The sequence below is a fragment of the Balaenoptera acutorostrata genome, chromosome 12, assembly GCF_949987535.1.
Source record: "Balaenoptera acutorostrata chromosome 12, mBalAcu1.1, whole genome shotgun sequence".
Classification (NCBI taxonomy): domain Eukaryota; kingdom Metazoa; phylum Chordata; class Mammalia; order Artiodactyla; family Balaenopteridae; genus Balaenoptera; species Balaenoptera acutorostrata.
In genome coordinates this window covers 88,368,009-88,390,481 of record NC_080075.1, presented here as the reverse complement: position 1 = coordinate 88,390,481, position 22,473 = coordinate 88,368,009, and the positions used below count along the sequence as shown (strand labels likewise).

The 22,473-nt window shown below is 35.5% G+C and overlaps 1 protein-coding gene across 17 annotated transcripts in view; it reads right to left on the bottom strand.

Annotated features, from left to right (window-relative positions):
- Positions 1-22,473, bottom strand: part of KIDINS220 (kinase D interacting substrate 220) — a 105,568-nt gene that overhangs the window by 43,722 nt on the left and 39,373 nt on the right. For all 17 annotated transcript variants that reach the window (XM_007195667.2, XM_057558768.1, XM_057558780.1 and 14 more), the window contains exons 16-22: positions 21,778-21,929; positions 21,326-21,615; positions 20,359-20,499; positions 19,395-19,638; positions 19,141-19,229; positions 17,515-17,659; positions 10,364-10,526 (exon numbers count right to left, since the gene is read on the bottom strand). In XM_007195667.2, coding sequence (XP_007195729.2) covers positions 10,364-10,526; positions 17,515-17,659; positions 19,141-19,229; positions 19,395-19,638; positions 20,359-20,499; positions 21,326-21,615; positions 21,778-21,929 — 1,224 coding nt within the window. The remainder of the gene's footprint in view (positions 1-10,363; positions 10,527-17,514; positions 17,660-19,140; positions 19,230-19,394; positions 19,639-20,358; positions 20,500-21,325; positions 21,616-21,777; positions 21,930-22,473) is intronic.

Genomic DNA, 22,473 nt, shown 5'->3' with positions numbered 1-22,473 from the left:
GGAAATGCCTATGAAAACATTGCTTTGATTTTACTATCACCTGACAAAAGGCAGAATCTACTAGGTGTCAGCTGAAATATGTAGTCACCATTCAACCTTTGTGTTCTGAGAACGTTCTATGTGCCTTGCGCAGGGATCTACTGGTATTAATGACAAAGGAAAATGTTTACCCACGTTTAGAACCAAAGAAGGACACGTCTGTATGGACAGTTATTTTTTTCAAGATAAAATGTGGCTTCTCATTTACCACCTTCCCCAAATCCGTGCTTTCCTCAATGCAAATGTCATCATCATATTTCTTTATTCTTTCAGAAATACCCACTACTGCCTACTCTATGCCAAGAATGTCTAGAAACAAGGAATTCAGAAAGGTTTAAGGAAGTTACATTTCGTGGAGTTAACAGTCTAGTTCAGGAAACAAATATTAAAGAAACAGCAATGCAAATATTTATAAAAGGTAACTATGGGAAGTATCATGAAGTAACATAGCAGTCTATAATGAACACATCTAATAAAATCTTGGAGACTGGGATATGCCTGGATACAAAAGGCTTCCTGAGGTAGTGACATTTAAGGTGAGACCAGAATAAGGCGGGAGAGGGGAGGAGGGGCCAGAGAGAAATACAGGTGGAAAGGTAAAAGGCAAGAGGGAGAAGGCATGAGAAGGGGCTGGAAATCCATGCTAAGATTGTTTGGAGCTCCAGATAAACCTGACTCCTGTATTTAGAATTTTGGCCAACTATTTCTCGTTATCCTTAGAACCCAATTTGATATTGAAATGACCTCCATTTCCATCTTACACTACTCATACACCAAATTCAATACTACTCTACAAGCAAGGTGCTCTGTACACCTATCAGTTTTCAATGCAACAGGAAGCACCTTTCATCCACTCTCAAGCAGGGGTTTAGATGTGAAGGGTAGCGGGGCGGGACAGGACATGCAGTTGGCAACTCCAAAGGAAAGAGGCAGGTGAAAACACTGACCCAAAAATTAGGCTTATAAATCCATCGTTTTATTAGAAAATAAAGAATAAAATGATCTTAAGAAACACGAAACTATTACAGCAGGAGAAACTGGCAGGGAAGTCATATAAATTCTTGCAGATGTTTAGAGTAACTAATGAGTTTTCTATCAGGACACTGCAACAAGACTATAGATGATGTTATTCATTTCTCAGCTTTCTCATATTCATGGAGTGCCACCACGGACCATTCTCTACCACTCATTTCATCTTTACTGTGCGACTGCCACCTACTTTCTCCACAACTTTCCATTTACCCTAATTTTTCTACCCAGTTTCACTGTTATCTTCTTCCCAGCACAGGATTCTGAAAATACACTCCCTTAGGTCAACAGGGTTCCCTAAGTCTGTTCCAAGTTATACTGATATAACCAAATAACAGGCACCTTAGAGCATTCCGGGTATGTGTACAATTTTTTCAAGACCCTGCAGTGGATCTCCATTTTACTCAGAGTAAAAGCCAAAGTCCTTACAATGGTCCTCCTAAAAGCTGTCGGTGACCCGCACCCCCTGACCTCCCTGACCTCATCTCCCCCGCTTCCCCCTACAGAATTCCCTCCAGCCACACCAGATCCCTTGTTGTTGCTGTTCCCCAAACATCCCAGGCACTCTCTGGCCTTAGGCCCTTTGTCCATACTGTTCCCTCTGCCTAGAAATGCTTTCCCTAGATACCTACTTGGCTAATTCTCTCTCTCCTCCTTCAAGTCTTTGGTCAATATTTCTTTCCTCAAGGAGGCCTACCCTGAGCCTCTTGAGCAGTGTGGACCCTGCACCACTCCTCCTCCCCCTAACTCTGCTTTTTATTTTTTCCATAGCACTTGTCACCTTTTAACATGCTGTAGAGGTATGTGTTACAGAGACTGTTTGTCACTCATACCTCCCTGCTAGAGTAATAAGCTCCTCAGCTTAGGGATCTGTGTCTGTATTGGTCATGGACATATCCAGGCTCCTACAATGGTGCCTGGTCCATAATGGGTGCTCAATAACTATTTTCTGAATAAATGAATGAATTCTAAGCTTTCTTCCATTAATTTCTCTCATACCTTTGGATGTTGCTATGAGTCTGGTAGCAACAATAGAACAAAGAAGTAGCAAAATATATAAATAGATAAACTCAAAAAACAGTCAAACATGTCTAGTTTTCACGCTTCATTTTTTTTCTCCGAACAACAAAAGTAGGCATGATTTGCAGGTATATCGAAGTAAACTAAAAAATTCTGCCCTTCACCTTTATTTATCTTTAGGAAACTGAATTTTCCAATCAATTTCCACAAAGACAATGAATAAAAATAAACAATGCATAATAAGAAATGCATGTTTAACTGTCAACATTACATCTGTTTACGGCATCTTTGTTCATGGTTTGAAGACTCAATCTTCACATTAAACCTGGCAAATATACTGTTATTTATTTTATCCAGTTAAAATATGATTTCTATTTTAGATTATATTTTATTTTTTTCAGCACAAACCTGCTTAGTTTCCTTTCCTATATGGAGAATTATTCATGATTTTGCAAAGAATTCGATCAGGTTTTTTTTTTTTAAAGATAAAGATATTGATAAAGTATTGAGCCCCTGAATAAAGTATTTACATATATATACATTAAGGGCAAGAGCGTCTTGGAGGAAAAAATGGAAATAATAATTATACACAAGACAGTAATTTAATAATGGTGGAATGATGACAACGCCAACACCTACAGAGAAGTCACACCGTATCAAGAAGATAGAATTTCATTAAGATTCTCAACTATATATAAAAAACACTAAAAGAGCATACATAAAACAGTATCGGGAATAAATATTTATAGTATCTCAAAACCTAAATTAAGAAAAAATCATCAGTACAAAGAATGTACTTTGTACTACAAAGGAGATAAGACTTCTTCACAAATCTAAACTAACTACTGTCCAATTTTTTTATGCTATTCAAATTCATAACTTAAGTCCACATGCAAAAGAAACAAGCCTGTGCATAATCTGGGCCACATAATGGGGTAGGGAGGGTATCAGTAATCACCCAGAACTTCAAGGAAAGAGGAAGGCGGTTAGTGAGAGCTAAACAGAGGCATGAGATAACTAGAAGTGATAAAACTAATAAGCTTATGAAAACTTCGGCTGAGTATCAGGAAGGAATATCAGACGATATGATGTTTTATTACGAAAAACGTCCTAAATACAGAAATACTGCTACTTGAATAATTTAAAGATACTGAATTTAGGATAAATGTTACAAACTTGATGTCTGTAGTGTCTAGTCAGCAAGTAGTAGATATTTCCGCGAAAAGAAAATGGCTACGATTCTGAGGTTCTCTCAAAACTTATTAAATTGTTTTTAAAAAATCAAAATAAAGGACCAAAACAAAGTATTTTTTGGTAAGGCATTATCCTTATCACAAAACTAATTCTGACCACATCATCCTAAGTAAAAGGTTGGTTGAGCAGTGTCAAAACAGAAATTTGAAACATTATCTTCATGAAAACTATTTAAATTGATCTTTTAAAAACCTCTATCATTGCTTAAAATGCTTACTGAAAAATATCAGAAATAAAGTTTTATACTAAAATATCTCAATGGTGTCTAAAACTCTGTAATAAAAGTAGACAGAAAATCTTTATCTACAGTTTTTATTTTACTCCCTTTCTTCTTACTAAATGTATGTTAACAAAAAAAACCCTCAAATGATCTAGACAAAAGCTTTTAGCTCAACACATAATTGCCAGAAAATTACAATAATTGTACCAATTAAAATAATCTTGAATGAACAGTATGTCATCTTAATGTTCCAATGGTTTACAGAGGGATCTACTTAATTAGCTGAAATTGCTTTCCAGTGTTAGTATCAAATGTCATTTGTTAAAAGTTGAACAATTTAGAAAATAATTTAACAAAGCAATTTTACCAAACACCAAGAACCAACATTTTCTTTTTCAGCTGAATAAAGCAAGCAGATGTGTCATCAAATTGCTATAAAAATAAATGAGGCTTTTTATGGATTAAAAAAATTTTACTACTAGTGTTAAAAATACTATTTTCTGATTGTTTTCACCAAATCAGATTTCTTTAATAAAATAAATGAATATCAATTATATACTGCTGCTTTTTGTCTGTTGTAAATAACACTTTTTATTATTCAAATGACAAGCAATAGCATCAAAGAACTCAACTATGGTTAGCTAGAAACAGTCATCTAAGTTATTCTAACATATTCCAATATACGATTTTTCAATATGTTGATCAAATTGGCTTCCTATAGTTTTTCATTAAGAAATCATCTTAAATTACTTTGTCAATTCCTTAATGAATTCTCAGATTCTTACTACATTGTCTTTTTTCTCTTCCTTAGACTAGCTACAAAGCAGTCTTTGTAAGTATTTGCAGGCATATAGGACACAATTATTTCTTTAAAAAAAAAAGGCATCTCAAAATCACCCTGAATCCAGCCCATTCATGGATGGCAGGCCCACCAAGAGCTGAAGTCCAAAATAAGAGATTAACTTAATGGCAAAACAAAGTTCCCATTACCTCATTATACCTCTAATATATAACAGTCTATGTTTATTTGAACAAAATAAAATATTCCCCCTACAAAAATTTACTCCAAGCTATTTTTATTATATGATTAAAAATACCCCCCCAAAAGCATTTCTTTGACAAATGTTCTACTGATATATTAATGAACAGGGTGAAAAATTACTATTATCTTTAAACTACAGGTGATACATTCTCTTTTGTCTGTAAGACATATTTTAATTAATTAAAAATATAAATTTTTGAAAGTTTCCTTGAATATTAGGAAGTCATATAAGCTTGAGGCTCAAATGCTGGAAATTAGGGTGAAGGTTTTAAAAGGTCAAGTAATTGCCTATTAGCAAATAACAGTAGTTTTAGCCTGAAAAGTTTTCTATCATCCAGAAGGCAATGTTTTAGCCTGATATTGATAAAAACCTGTTAATTGGCTGTTTGAGCCATCACATTTTTACTTTCCTCCAGTTGTTTCAAATATGTATGTTTTACCTTCAATCAGAATATAAGTTCCTCAACACTTGAGTATTTGGGGACAAAAGATATGTTGTATGTAATACACCCTCTAATGGTCTAGGAAAAAAAAAAGGGTGTGTGTGTGTGTGTGTGTGTGTGTGTGTGTGGTAATGCTGTTTTGGGGAGATTCATGCTGAAGTATTTAGGTGTGAGATACACTTTTGGATGGTCTGGCAAAAGGAAAGTGTATGTATGTGTGTGTAGATATGTGTGTAAGTTGCTCAAGGGCCTAAGATGCTTTGTATAGTTGTCTCTCTAGGTACCCCACCTCCTCAGCCAGCCCCTGGAACGCATGAAAGCACAAAGGACAACAATCTAAGCCCTGACCCATAGTAAGAACTCACACTAAATACACATTAAATGAAGAAAATTAACTAGAATGGACAAACAAAAATCAAGGAAAGCCATTTAGGTCTCACACCTATTCATCTTGGTTTCTTTAAGAAAAGAGACAAGATTTCAGGAAGATATGTTTTATTCAAATGATAATATCTAAAATGAGACTGAAATACTCTTCATCCTTTTTATATCTTTTGTCTTCCAGCGACCATCTCAGCAAAAAAGTGACTAGAAAACTACAAAACCATGACTTTCTAATTTAAATTACTGCCAATGATAAGTTAAAAGCTCATTTTCATAAAAACATGCTCAATATTTTCTATATAGTTTGACAACATGCAGAAGAAATAAGATAAATTTTCTGCAAAGAAATTAGACACTGTGCATTTAAAAAAATTTTTTTAAATATATATGATTTTTCACCTGAATAGCTCATTAACCCAAGAGTTGCAGATTCTAATCATACTTGACCTCATTGATGGACTGTCCATCTTACTTCCTGCAGGATCAGAACTGGCTAACTTGACTTCTTGGCATTTGTGGATTGCAGGTCTTAAAATACTAATGAACACTGCACCGTCGGCATCCACTTGCTCCATGCCTTTTAGAGGTACCAGCTGATTCTAACATTAGAATCAATCAATCAATAAAGCATGGTTTGTGATTCATCCTGCCACCATGAAACAAAATGGTAGGTTTTTTTTTTTAAAGCTTTCAATAGAGCTATGTATATATACATAATGATTTTCAATTACACGTGGCATGTGTGTAAAGGTTACTAAAATCACATAAGTGCACTAAGGAATACAGTTCTTAGATTCATTTAATGTAAACTATGTCCTTAAGTAAAAATCTTAACAAAGCAACAAATATTTACTGAACAATCACTATGGAGAACAAAAGGAATGGGAAGAGGAAAATTTCTTAATAAGAACCAGGTACTTCATATTTGTATCCCTCCTCTCATTTTATTTGCTCAAATCATAGCATTTATCGCCCTATATTTTAATTATTTACTGTGCTTTTCCACTGCTTTAAAATTTCTTTTTAACTCACAGAAAAGCTGAAAGAACAGGACAACCAACTCCCAAACACACCTCACCTAGATTCACAAACTGTCAACATAATGTCTCGATACACCTGCTATCTCCCTCCTCCCCTTATATATGTACATGTATACACATCCACATAATATATACATAGGTATACTTACAGACATATGCATATCTACACACACATACATGCACCTTCCTTTTGCCAAACCATCTGAAAGTGTATTTCACACCTAAATACTTCAGCATGAACCTCCCCCAAATACCCTTACCATGCCTAAGGAAATTAACATTAATTCAAAAATTCTTACTCCCCAGCTGCCCGCCAAATGCCCTTCAGTGCCCTGCTTCTCTTCTGATACAGATCCCTATCACAGCTCACACACTGCATTTTGGCTGTGGGATCTATCTCTTCAGTCTCCCCCAGTCACCAATATGGAATTCAAGCCAGTTGTCTTGTAGAATGTTCCACATTCCGGATTCATCTGGCTGCTTCCTCAGAATTAGAATCATAGTACAACACGGCTGGCAACTGTACCGGAAAGGTGATGTGGTACCTTCTACCGCATTTTATCTAGTGGCATATGATGCTATGCATCCCATTAATGATGTCAGGCTTGACTATTTGATTAAAAATGTGGTGACAGCCAGATCTCTCCACTGCAAGGGCATGTCTTCTCTGTAATTATATGTAACCTGGGGAGTGATATTTTGAGACCACGTGCGCCTCCTGTTCCCCAACAACTTTCCTCCAGTGGTTTCTGCAACCACCGATGAGCCTTGCTTGAATCAATTATCATACTGGGGATTTAAAAAAATGATAATTTTTCTATTTCATTCATTCCTTCTACACTTATCTGCTGGCATTCTCCTAAAACAAAAAATTATTCCTTTTTCCTCTCTTCTAAGTATTACTATGGACTCATTGGATTTCTTTTGTTGATATGTTATAATCAATTACCATCATTTTTCTTTGTGATTCTCAAATGGGCCCAAGTTTGAAAGGTGCTCCTTCAAGCTAAGTCCTGTGCCCTTCTGTGCAGACCTCACTGTCTTTGAACAGTTCCTTCCTTGATTTCTGGCACATTACAATGCAGGCTCCCCTTCAGCTTTCCCTGCCTTAGACCTGGAATTAGCCATTTCTCCAAGGAGTCCCAATCAGAAACCAAGATCTAGGCACCAGATGTGCTCACAATTTGGGGGTATTTTTGCTCCCTTTTGGTGGGCAAAACTAGAGGAAACCTCATTTTAAATTATGAGTTAACATTTAATATCTCCAAATCCAGTCTACTACCATAGTGCTCTTCCTAATTTCTTCCATTCAATATTTGTATCTCCCTTCTCCCATAGGGAAAACACCAGCTTCCAAAAATACCTATTAATTCATTTTTTACTCTATCCTCTGATACATTCAAAAGGATTTCAGGAGTATAATACCAATACTATTATCAACAACAAACCTACTAAGCTCAAGATTTCTTTGCAGTTAATTTTGTCTTCAGTATATTACACTAAGAATAAAGAATCAGAGAGCTGAGTTCAAAGGTGTTTGAATTAATTTTTTTCTGTGTGGTTATATTTTCAATTTCATGTACCATTAGGATCATTTCTTTCTGTTTGTATTCAATATTAGGGTTTGCTTTTCCCATCCTTTTTGTTTCTCGATTATGACACGAAAGGCAAACTACATAAAAATGTACATTCAGAGACATCTCATTCCCGATCTAAGCATCCTCTTTAGGTAAACATTTTTATTAGTTTCTGGCTTGCCCTTCCCATGGGTTTGTTTTAGATTTTCATGAAAAATAATACATACCTACATATGTATATACAGATGTTCTTATTCCCCCTTCTTTCTTATACCAACAGAAACATGTTATATACTCTTTTGCACTTTACATTTTTCACTGACTAATATACCCTGAAAATTCCCCCACATCAAATCATAGTTTTTTCTCATTTCCTACAGCTACAAGGTACTCTGTTATGGCAGCTGTGCCAGAATTTATCCAACCAATGTTCCTATAAATGTGCATTTAAATTATGCTGCTACAGATACGGTCACAATAAACACCCCTGTATAACCAGTTTTATAACTGTGGAGGTGTGTGTTTAAATTTCCACACGTGAGATTATAGGATCAAAAAGTAAACATATATTTACCTGGTCGCCTTTGTACCTCCAGCATCAGGAGCAGGGCCCCCAAGTAGCAGACACTTAACAGATTTTTTTTGATTGAATTCAATTATGAATATTTTTGAGAGCTTTAAAAACTTTTTATTTTCACATCTCTTCTGCTTCTATTTCCTGAGGACACAGACCTCCTTTCACCAATTACTCACCCTCTTCACAGAACATGCAGAGGGCCCAGTGCTGGAAACCCTAAGCACACAGTCCTTAACATGTGAGAAATTGATCAGTGTTCCTGGACTCCTGAGACACAATAAACTTCTAAGCATTATATTCAATTAAAGGAAGGTGAAGAGACTGACTTGAGTCCTATGTGTATCAAACCAAAAACTGTGCTCATCTAGCAAACATTCATTATTATACAGCACCTATGCTATGATGCAAACGTTTATTCATGAAATAATATTTTACTGCACAACCAAGGGAAAAACCAGTCATGTATCTTATAATAAAAAGATGATTTCTAAAACATCAAAGAGCAGATGCAATCAGTGACACTGCTCCACAGGCCCATGGTAGTTGTGTGTCGCTGCCATCTACGAGAGCACCTACTTGACACAGCTCACAGAATTCAATCTGTTTAATTTAGCACAAATTAAACAGCAAAACCTACAAGAGCTCAAGTCTGCAGAGTAACACTACAACCAGCCTCTATATTCTAAAATCAGTTATTCACCTAGAAAATATTAGATAAAATATGTACATGAAAAATGGGGATTGGAAAATAATGAAAGCCACATGCTGACAATACTCTAAGAAAAATTACTTGGAATCTTAAAAGTTTTAATGTATAAACTACACTGAATGGTTCGTTAGATTTAATATTTCATTTACATGTTCAAAATAATAGTTTCAATTATACCAAGTTTTATACAATAGTATAGTTCCCTTGTATTATATTTTTTCTAAGAGGTATTTTTATTTAGAGTTGTAATTGAACACTTTGAAATTGAAAACTTTGAAGGTATTAAGTATTCTGGTAAACAAAAAGGATTATAATTTTATTTGTTTATTTGACAAGAAAGTCAAACTCTTAAAACTTGACATGCTTGACATTTCACTGAGCATTAACTGTATGTCTTTCCAGAAAAAAATTAATCAATTTCTTTACCAGAGGTAGATTTAAAAAGTACTTCAAATGACTGACTATAAAAGAAAAATAAATTTTTATTGTTTTATAGAACAATTTATTGTTCTATAAAAGAACAATAAATTGTTCATATATTTTATAAATCCTTTATTGTTTAATGCAAAGAATGCTTTCCAGCCAGTATTCACAGTTCCCCAAATCCTCCAGATATAAAGCTGTGAATATACCTGCACTAATGATTTGGAAAATGTAACCTCCTTAATATTCTATAAAGACACTTAGAATAAAAAATAAAATAGAAATAAATAATAATGTTTTAAGGTTTTCATTTTATATATATAAATAACATAGAGCTAACAGGACTATGAAACATTTTTCATCATATAGGTTACATTGACAAAGGAAGAATATAGACAAATAAAGCTGTAAATTTTACATAATGGGATATATGCCTGTGCTAATACAACTCCAAATTATAACGGAATTAATGAGAATGATGAGTTGAACCCAGAACTCTACATTTTATACATTTTGTATTCATTTTGCTTTATATGCATTAACTTTCTTCTGAAAAGTCAACTCAGTCTAAGATAAATTTAAATATAAAGAGGTCAGATAAAGTACCTTTCATAGATGGTTTTTAATGTCATTTGATCTGGAATACCTTCAGTCTCTTCCAAATATAATATGAGCCATGAAGTTCGGTATGGCCACTGCTCCGTAAGGTTGATCCAGCTAGCAAGCCTGTCCCAGTTGAAACTTATCTGATTGGCTCTCAGTAATCGCCCTTTAAGGAATATAAAAAATGTTTTAAATTAATAGGCATGTAATGTTAAGCCAAATATTCTGTATATTCAAAAATAATTCAACTTTAAATGTTTTAAAATTTGCCATTTAATTTACACTACAAACTGAAACCTAGTATTTATGTGGATATGGCTTAAACACAACTCTGTTTAATTCTAAAGTAATCTTTTTGTGATTTGCCATTGGTGCTATACACTGCTTTGATGACATTTATGCAGGCAAAAATCTTTCAGGATGGCATGTGAGACAGTCTCGACCCTGCCCACAATCATACAGCAGAACATCAATGCACCCATGATGAGCCCCATCCTCCTATGGACCTTGAACAAATCCAAATATGCTAGTCCACTCGTTTTATTACAGGTAAATGTACAATCCCATACACTCTCATTTTTATGTACTAAGGGTGGCTTATGTAAGTAATCTATCAAGTGAATAATAATATGTTTCTAAAATTTGTTTACATATATTTTAAAAATCCTGTCTATCACCGGGGTTTTCTTAGGACTCTAATTCAGTGTTCTACCATTGGGCATGCCTACATTAGGACACTTGCAATCCTTGAACTTTCAGAACAGATGATCTGTTTCATTGCTTCATCAATTTTTCCTTGATCTCGTTGGGATTCTCAACTGCTGATATCATTGCTTTTTACTTTTAAACATTGTCAGTTTTATTTCATCATTATCTAGACTAAAATATCTATTTGTTTTGGTTCAAATATGAATCATCCCTTTCCTTACTACTAACAGACGTAGATTTGTAATTCCCCCATCCAGTTCTTCCCATATCCTCAGACCCTCATTCCCTCAGCAAATCTGCTTTTATGGGCAAACCACATTATCATCACCGGATTCTTTTTTCCCTAGAAAATGGGATCTGGTCTGCTAAATCACTGACAAGGTCCTTACCTTCAATCCAAGCGAGCTATGGTCACATGCATTTGAAAGCTACAAAAACTCACTGAAGTATCACAATATATGAATATATGATACTAATGCTTAACAAAAGAGATATGATCCCAGCCTTCATGAAGCTTACACTCCAGCGGGCCAGACAAATAAATCAAACAAAAATCATGAAATGACTTAATCACAAATTGCGACGAGAGGAGATCTACCCTCAGTAGAGTATAAACAGGTTAACACAGAACTAAAAGTTTAAAAAACTAGGCAACTAGAAGCAAGGCATTAAAATGTGCTTGCAACATTGACAACATACTTCTTGAACTTTAAAAGATGAAAAAACTGGTGAAAAAAACTTTTAGAACTGAATTGGAGACATGGGTTAAAACAATATGTGAACTAATTTTCATCCCATAATGATTAGGCTTGATCCCCCAAACATTTGTGGGAAGGCAATGAAGGCTTCAAATCTAACTACAGTTGCTCTATTGAGTTTTTAAAACTCACTCATTCAGTATGTTAGTTACTGATGACAGACATAGAAGGCTTACTCCCCATCCTAAAAGAACTCAAGAGTGTACTGGAAAAGATGGATAGATAAGAAAACAATTACAATCCTAACAGATAAGACTCTACTGGAGATACACATATATTGTTGTGAGAAAATAAAAAAATGCACCCCAAATCCAGAAGCAGCAGTTACGGGAAGGTTTCCTTAAGAAAGTAACCCCTAGAACTAAGCTATGCAAGATGAGTATGAGTCAATCTGATGAGGAAGGGCTGAGGCAAGAGGAGAAAGTTAGGGCAGTCAAACAAAGGGAACAGCAAATGCAGTCATGAATTCATGAAACTAGCAGATACAGAGAACTGAAAAACTATTTTAAAAGTATGAGTGAATAAAAATAACGTTAAGTATTTGAAGTGTTCTAGCATACAACAGTTAAGAAATAAAGCAGTAGTGGGGGCTTCCCTGGTGGCGCAGTGGTTAAGAATCTGCCTGCCAATGCAGTGGACACGGGTTCGAGCCCTGGTCTGGGAAGATCCCACATACCACGGAGCAACTAAGCCCGTGCACCACAACTACTGAGCCTGCGCTCTAGAGCCCGCGAGCCACAACTACTGAGCCCGTGTGCCACAACTACTGAAGCCCATGCACCTAGAGCCCGTGCTCCGCAACAAGAGAAGCCACCGCAATAAGAAGCCCGCGCATTCCAATGAAGAGCAGCCCCCGCTCGCAGCAACCAGAGAAAGCCCGCGCGAAGCAAAGAAGACCGAATGCAGCCAAAAATAAATAAATAAATTTATTTAAAAAAAAAAAAAAAAGCAGTAGTGGGAAAAATTTTGCTCAATGGATGTGTCTACGGTTATCTTTTAATATTATCCTCCAAAATAATCCAATAAAACTAATTTTAAATAAAGCACATTTGATAAAATAAAGCACAATTTTAAAGTAGGAAACCACTTAATTAAATACTCACCAATACTTTATATACTAAAGTCCCAAATTATTTTCTGATATTAGTTCCATCCATTATATACCTTTCCTAATAGCAGCAACCATTTGCATAGTGTTCAACAGATAACATTATACATTTTTACATATAAGGGAATAAGAGGTACCAGAGGCTAATCAACATGCCCAGGACTCAAACTCAAGTCTTTTGTCTTCAAATTCTAACCAAATAAATTATTTATCTATTCAAATAAATAAAATGTATTTCCCTATATACATCTAACTAATGGTAGCCAACTGAGTGAAAAATTTATCATGAAAACTATCAAAAATCCATTAAAATACAAAAGTTTAAATCTGTAGGTTATTTTCAACATAACACTTTTATATTTAAGCAATGAAACTAACAGCACTAAGATGCTTTCATAAAATGAAAAACTTACCTAGAATCTTTCATTTTCAGGCAGAGCTATATTTGATGAACCAAAAATATTTCTGATGTAACAATCTAGAAAGACTGCTTATAGTCAAAGACTAATACTAGAGAAATTCTTACATTTAAAACAAGGCTTTAGGAAAAAACTTTGGTTCTACTCCAAAATGTGTACACATCATTATTTTTTTAATGTGTATCTAAATATCAGCTGTTAAATGATATTTCCTTGCTCATCTTTAGAGGGCCTAAAGATGTCTAAACATAATACAAAGTCCTTACCATGGATATGGGGCTTGTATGGCCCACAATGAACTGGCCACTGGCTATTTCTCTGACATCACTTCCCACTACTCTCCCGTCTGCTCCCCAAACTCCAACCAGACTGGCCTCAGAGTTGGGATCCCACCTCAGAGCATTTACACTTGCTGTTCCTTCTGCTTAGAATGCTTTTCTCAAGTTATTTGTAAAGTTCGGTTTCCACTTCAGGTCTCAAACTCATTCAACAACAGTGTCCCAGACACTGTCCTGGGTACGGAGGAAAGAGAAAATAATACAGACAAAAATCTTGGCCATGTGGGTCTAACATTCTACTGAGGAGAGACAGACAAAAAACAAAATAAGTAAGTATATTCATGTGTTAGAAGGTGATCGATTCTATGGAGTAAAATGAAGTAGGGAAGAAAGGAGTACGAAATAGGGAGGTGTAATTTTATATAAGATAACAGAGGGATGGTCTCATTGAAAAGCTGATAATTAAGCAAAGACTTAAAAGAAGGTGAGAAAAGCCATTATGCATCTCTCCAAAGAAAGATCCTTACAGACAGAAGAAATAGCAAGTGCAAAAGCCCTTAGGCAGGATCATGCCTGACGTTTTCAGGGAACAGCAAAGAGGTTGGTAAGGGCTGGAGGAGGAAAGTAGATGAGGTCAGCGGTAGGGAAAGGGGTGGAGAGAGACAGATCAAACGGCTTGTAAGAAACTGTAAGGACTTAGATTTTTATTTTCAGTAAAATAGGGGCACATAATAGAGCTTTTAGCAGAAGCACAGCATGACTGGCTTCTATTTTTAAAGGATCTCTGTGGCTGCCACATGGAGAATAGACTGTAGAGAAAAGATAGGAGCAGGGAGACCTGTCAGAAGGCTATTGCTATAACTAATACAGATGAGACATAATGGTGCGTTGAATAAGGGTAGTATGCTAGAAATGGGAAGAAGTGGTCAGATTCTGGATATAGTCTGAAGACAGAGCAAAAGAATTTAATGCAGACTGGAGAAGGTATATGAAAGAAAGATATCAAGACCTCTTTTTCCAAGGAAATGGAATAAGAGTGGCACTAACTCAGAAAGTAAACTATGGGTGGATTAAGTTTGTGTCACAGGACCTGAAGTTCATTTTTGGACATGTTAAGTGTAAGACGTATATCAGACATTATCAGATATCAATTAGGCAACTGGAGAGCAACAGGGCTGAAGATATGTATTTGACAGTCTTCAGCATAAAGATGGTACATCTGGTTTAGACAGAAAGAGAAGAACCAAGGACTGAGCCAAGGGCATTCCAATGCTAAATGGTAAGGGAAGATGAGGTTTTATGGCATTTATCATTACATGACTTTACATCTGTTTTCCCCCAAAGGGTAAGAATTTTATCTTGCTCACTGCTTATTTCCACAATGCTTAGACCAATACCTAGCATATCTAGACACTCACTATATATTTGTTAAATGACTACATAAGTATTACTGATAATATACTAAAACATTTCCATTGTAGAACATAATCAAGTATAATGTGGTCTGTGACCTCACTTAAAGGAATTTAGTTATCAAAAAATTATGAATATACTTGATACAACCTCAATTGCAATATAGTTCCATAGCATGCACCCAACATTAGTATAAAAACAAATTTCAGTGTATCATAAGAGAGTTAACACTGGTCAATATTACAAAGTACCATTCAATATCATGCAAAGAAAGAAATATATACTTTACAAATATTTATATTTATAAGTAAGCATTAACATGGTGGAGAGCAGAATTCCATGCAAGGAATTCAGTCACAAGGCAATAATCCTTAATTTTCTTGTCAATATTTTTATTTAAAATATCACTTGAAAACTAAAATAGAAGTATAGAAAATCTGAATTTCAACATTTTAAAATATAAGCTAATTAAGACATCTTATGTTCATGGATTGGAAGACTTAATATTGTTAAAATGTCAATATTAGCCAAAGCAATCTACAGATTCAATGTAACCCTGTCAAAATCCCAATGATATTTTCTGCAGAAATAGAAAAACCCATCCTAAAATTCACATGGAATCTCAAGGGACCCTGAATAACTAAAACATCCCTGAAAAAGAAGAACAAAACTGGAGGAATCACACTTCCTGATTTCAAAACTTACTACAAAGTTACAGTAATCAAAACAGTGTGATACTGGCAAAATGCAGACATACAGACCAACAGAACAGAATAGTGAACCCAGAAATAAATCCTCACATATATGGTCAGATGATTTTTGACAAGGGTGCCAAGACCATTCAATGGGGAAAGGACAGTCTTTTCAATAAACGATGTTTGGAAAACTGGATATCCATATGCAAAATAATGAAGTTGAACTTACCTAACACCATATACAAAAATTAACTCAAAATGGTTCAAGGACCTAAATTTAAGACTTAAAGCATTAGAAAACATAGGATAAAAACTTCATGATATTGGATTTGGCAATGATTTCTTGACATGACACCAAAAGCACAGGTAACAGAAGAAAAAAATAGACAAACTGAACTTAATAAAAAATTTTAAATTTTGTATATCAAAAGACACTATCTGTAGAATAAAAAGGCAACCCACGGAATGGGAGAAAATATTTGAAAATCATATATCTGAAAAGGGATTAATATCCAGAATATACAGAGGACTCCTAAAACTCAACAACAACAACAGCAAAAAAAAGTCCGACTCAAAAATTGGCAAAGGACTTGAACAGACATTTCTCCAAAGAAGATATATTAATGGCCAATAAGCACATGAAAAGATGCTCAACATCACTAATCATTAGGGAAATGCAAGTCAAAACTACAATGGGATACCACCTCACACCCACTGGGATAGCTACTATCAAAAAACCAGAAAACAACAAGGTTGGTGAGGATGTAGAAAAATTGCTTGTTTACTGTTGGTGGGAAAAACTTCTTTTTTTACTATGGAAAAAAGTATGGAGGTTCCACCAAAAATTTAAAATAGAAATACCATGTGACCCAGCAATTTGGGTATATACCAAAAAAGAACTGAAAGCACTGTCTCCAAAACATATTTGAACACCCGTGTTATAGCAGCATTATTCACAACAGCTAAAAACATGGAAGCAACCCACATGTCCAACCCACATGTCCATAATGTTAGCAATGGATAAGCAAAACTTGGTATATACATACAGTAGAATATTAGCCTTAAAAAGGAAGAAAATTCTGAAATATGCTATAACATGGGTGAACCTTGATAAAATTATGCTAAATGAAATAAGCCAGTCACAGAAAGACAAATATTGTATGATTCCAACTATATGAGGTATTTAGAGTAGCCAAAATCATAGAGACAAAGTGTAACGGTGGTTGCCAGGGGCTGGGGGGAGAGGAGCGGGAGGATGAGTACAGAGTTTCAGTTTTACAAGATGAAGAGTTACGGAGATGGATGGTAGTGACGGCTACACAGCTATGTGAACTGTACCCTTAAAAATGGTTAAGATGATAAATTTTTATGTGTATTTCATTTAACACAATAAAAAAAGAAAAAATATATATCATTTGAAAACAGAAAGAGCAGCATGTAAAATCTGAATTTCAACATTTTAAATTATAAATTAATTATACTCAGTTATACAAATTAGCATAAAATTATGTTTATACAAAGAGAAAAATTAAAGCTAAGATGAAATTTAAAAATTTTTAAATCATCGAGTTTTAAAATAACAGTAGACAACTGGTAGTTGATTTTCATTGTCAAAGCTAATATTGGTTTTATTAGACACACTTAATGCAAATAAAACTGGTATTCAGCAGTGTAAACATATAAACCCAGTACATCCTTTTGTTTCTGAAATTGAATTGCTTTGTTAATGTTAAAACTTATTATCTACCATACGACAGTAAGAAAACAAAATTCACCTGTCACAGAAACAATATTAAGTAATCTTCTCATGGTCTGAGGACTTATGTCACTGAACCAGTCCTCTGTAACCAGCAGTTTTGTAAGATCAAAGGACATCTGCCGAGTAATCGTGCGCTGCATCTGCCTTCTTCGGTAAGTATCCTGAAACAGTGAACCCATACTTCGAGCCTGAGAACTTAAGGCTTTTTGAGAAGTTAATGTATGTTTATGTCAACAACAAAAACAATCCAAAATTTTAGTCAAAGAGGAAGACTATATAGTAATAAAAAGTATTATTATTACTTCCTGAGGCAGAATATTTACAGAACAGTTATAAAGTAATATTAGCAGCAACTGCATCAAATGCTATGGTTTAGCTTCAGATGTATTTTGATTTATAGCTGTACAGAGAAAGCTCGATGCCTTGAAGATCATAAACAAGCAGAATTGTGTAAAGAAAATTCAACTCAAACTCTTATGGGAGCTCAGTATTTATAGGAACCCTGAAATAATAAAGCAAATAACCCCTCGTCTAGATTTAAGGATTCAGCATTTTGATTTTTAGGTTATTTTTAAACGTATGACACAGCTGCTCTAACTATCCTCACATCTGCATAAGAATTAAAGGCTCTCTCCTGGCTGGGGTGGGGCAGGGAATCCCATCTAATCAGAGGAGGAACAGGCACAACAAAGGTGCGTTCTCATCTAAGGTCATGAGACAGGGGAATGTGGATACAATTACAGGGAGCCCAAGAGTCCAGACTCCCAGGAGAGAAATTCAAAACTGTAAATCACACCCTGCTCTTAATTTAGAGCTGTCAGCTGTCATTCATAATATTATTTTCACATCCATAATTGTACGTGGTAGAGGCATAAAGTCAAAATATCACTGAAGACACATTTTTTAAAATGTAAAATGTCCCAATTTAATGTTAGCAAACTAGGGGGAAAATAAACGGCGCCAATGCTAGCCCAACCTAGCCATCCTTAAGCAGCACTACCACCATAACTTACCTGCCAGCGGACATCTTCCTGCCTTGTAATACTCCCTTATTCTTTACAAAAGAAGGCGCCTAAAGATAGGGTAGGACAGGGAAACTACAGTGTTCCAGGAGAAAACCAAGGGACTGGGAAAGGCACAAAATCACTACGTGGGGAGAAAAAAAAAGAGTACACATCTCACAAACATCAGGGAAGGAGGAAGGCCAACAGGAAAACAAAGCAAAGAATTGTTCTCACACTACGAGCCTCTCTCTCCCTTACTGCTATGGTGACATGGGTCCCTGGAATGAACACAACTTGATCTGGAATGAACCCAGTGGTTCTCTAACCCTCGATGAAATCATCTGGGGAGCTTTAAAATCTCACTCTCAGAGGTTCTGATTCAATTGGTCTGGAGTCTGGAGTGGCACCTGGGCTGAGAGCAGGCTGGGAGAGGACAGGCACTCCTATATAATTTACAGTTATTATGGCTCTAGGTTCAGACATTCCTTGAAAAACCACCTGAAGCTGAAAGGAAATCCGATGATAAAATTTACTTGATGAGCTCAACGCAGTATTTATAAAATATTACGTGGCATCACCTTGGTTTTATTTAAATAATAGCAATACAAACAAATGGCTCAAAACATAAGGTAACTTACCCGTCTATTAAGGGCCGTCTTACTACCAAGTTTTGTCATCTCTCCAAGGCTGTTTTGTGAAACTCTCCTGTCAGCATCTTCCTGCATCCCTTAAAGAATTTATCAAGAAAGCACCATTGTATTAAAACTCTGTTGTATGTGATATTTAAAGAGTAATGAAATATGAACAATATTTTTCAAGGTAAAAGGAGATGCACCATAAAAAACTACAGAACTACTTCAAACCCAAAGTACCTGAGGAACTTGATCTTTACCTGTATTATCTGAGCATGGAATATCTCCATTAGTTGTTGAAGTTACAAGAAATTTTCTTGCACTGCTTAGTCCACGACTATTGAGGAAAACAGGCAGATGAACTATGTTGCGCATATAGTCATGTCCATTGATGTTTGAGTCACGAAGCACGCTGTTGAGGTTCTGGTTAATTGCCTTTATAATAATATGTGGATCACTTGCAAAAATAGCAATGAATGGGCCTTTTGAAAACAGAACTCGGACCTGTGGTAGAAGAAATGTATAGTTATGATAAGATAAAAATTTTAAATTATCCAAAGTAATAAAACACCTTTTCAAAATCTGTGTTGTCCTTTGGTGACTATATTTTTAAAATAACATTTCCTTTTCATTCAAGTATTATTCTATATGAAAACAAATTTTACCAAAGTCTCAATCTGGTCTGTCACCATCTGACAATTTTTCAACATTTGACAGTCACAAAATCTCCAGAGAAAACAATTAATCCTGTCGTATTTCGAGACACTTATGGTCTACACAAGAGGTAAGATCAATACACATGAGAAATATTCATGAACATATATGACGTACTAAACACATTGGTCTCCGACCCCAGTTACACACTGCTGCTTATAACGTACCTTACAGAGAGCCACTGACATGCCTTACTTTAACAGAACTCTACAAATTCTGTGGTTTCCCTACCCTTATCTCTATTCTAACCATAACTATCTGCAAAGAAAAGCTGGAGTCACTATGGACTTTAGAGACCCTCTATTCACTTTTTTCCTCACACTGCCGTTAAGCTAGAATTGTTTAAATCTGCTTGTGATGAAACTTTTACTCTTGCTATGTTTCTGCATAAAATATGGTTGTTTTTACAAAAGAAGTATTATTCAAACTCCACTTGAGATATTCATGAAGCGATTCCTCTCAGCTGCCACATATGTGACAATGACAAGTTTCAGGTTGGTGAAGACATACGGTGTCCAGCATCTGGAGTACTCTGTCCTGCTCACAGGCATCTAACCCATCGATGATAACCACCAGCCTTGTCTGATTCTGAGTGAAGCTGTCAATGGTTTTTGCCATCCTGGCCATCAATTCCACTTCACACTTAAGAACCTGTGCAAAAGAAAGGATACAAAGCACTGAAATCTGAGAAAGTTAAACACATTTCTTAAAAAGCCTGACAGAAAGTCAGCTAAAGGAAGAAAAGAAATCCAAAGTCCTCACTGCCAGTTGTGGTTCCACTTAAAACTGCAGCGAGTGTTTCTCCTAAATTAGAGCATTTATTACAATAAGGTAGACACTGTCATATCCATTTTAAAAGGACAAACTTGGTTGAGTGACTTACTTGCTGAGATCCCATGCTCTGAATGTCAGAAGACATATTTGAATGCAAATCCAAATGATCTAAATACCACACTACATTTGACTCCCTGATGGCATGTCACCTTCATCAAAGTTAAGGGGCTGCAGATAATTGTATAAAGCCCTTTTTTGTTCTAAAAGTATGTTCCTATCTTACATGTTTTGGTGGTTCAATCTGCTTACTCTACCAGGCTCTAGAGCAACCTGTATTATTAGGTAGTAATCACCAACTGTGGAATAATCTGCAACTTTTTGAGTATCTTATAAAAGTCTGTTTTATAAAAATATGTTATTTTTGTAACTTTTCCCACTTCACATATGTATTTTCATAGGAAAAATCTAGAGTAAAACTAAAAACAAATGCAATGCTTTAACACTTAGAGAAGACACTCCCTAAAGCCCCATGGTCATGGGGAGCATATTCACATTAGGATTATTTTCTGCACAGCTTGTGGGATCTTAGTTCCTCCCGACCAGGGATTGAACTCCGGCCCTCGGCAGTGAAAGCGCGCAGTCCTAACCACTGGATCACCAGGAAACTCCCAGGATTATTTTCTAAGAAGCAGTGAGTGCTTACTTTCATGAATCCTTCACTTTTCAATTTGTGCAGTTTAGAGGCAGCATTATGGAGGCGTTTCCTTTGAGAATTCAGGAGAGAGTCCAGCACCTGCCACCATGTACGACAATTCAGCACAAAGGCCAATCCCACTATCGACGCAATTGATATGAGGACGGCATTCACTGTCAGATGCTTTGGGTCAACTCTGAATATAGTCAGAAGAGTAATTCCAGCAATAATGCAGCCAAAGATAAAAAGGAAGATGACAAAAGATGGGAGACAACACGTTTTTTTCCATTTATTTTTACCTGTAATACAACAAATGGTTTTAACATGTCAAGCATCCAGAAAATCTCAATCATTACGGTGACAGCATATGACGAATCTGATGTTCAATTCATGTTTTCATGCATTTCATCCATCCCATCCTCAAGCCCTACATACACACAAAGAAGAGAAGGAGGTCCTACCCTGCGTATCTTCAGTCTTGAATACTCGGAAAAGCCTGGTTGCCAAAAAGCCAAACTCTCTTTCACAAGCATCCGAGAGGGTGGCAATCATTTCAGCCATTGATGTTTCTCCACCTACACTGGACAACCTATTATAATCTGTAAACAAAAACCTTGGGGAAAGGGGAAAGAAAATGTTACTCAGCTATCTAAAGAAACGATTTCAACTTATGTTATCTCTATCATTTGGCCTGTATTTCTTCATGTCTCTTTCAAAATGTTTTTAAAATTCTAAGGAGGGAAAACAACTTGTAATTAGGTATCTTCCATTTCTAACATCTTATATACCTTTCTCAGGAAAAGGCAATAACAAAAGTTCAATGTGGTAGACTTATATGAAGTAATTCTGACTAAAGGCAGAAAGGGAAAAAGATTATGACAGCTTAGCCAAGGAATCAGACATCTCAACGGATCTCATGATACAACGATTAAAACGATTAAAAGGTGACACCCCATATCAGCCAAAAAATGCTGCATAAAGTTTTCTAAGCACCAACCGAAGAGATTAAAACCTTGAGAAAATATTATAGTAATTAAGAATTGAATGCCATTTAAAAACTCAAGCTTTAGAATGTTTTATTTATAGCTTAAACATCTACCAGGGATTTAGAAGAAGCTATAAAATATTCATTTCACAGTTGTTCTGCAAAATAACTG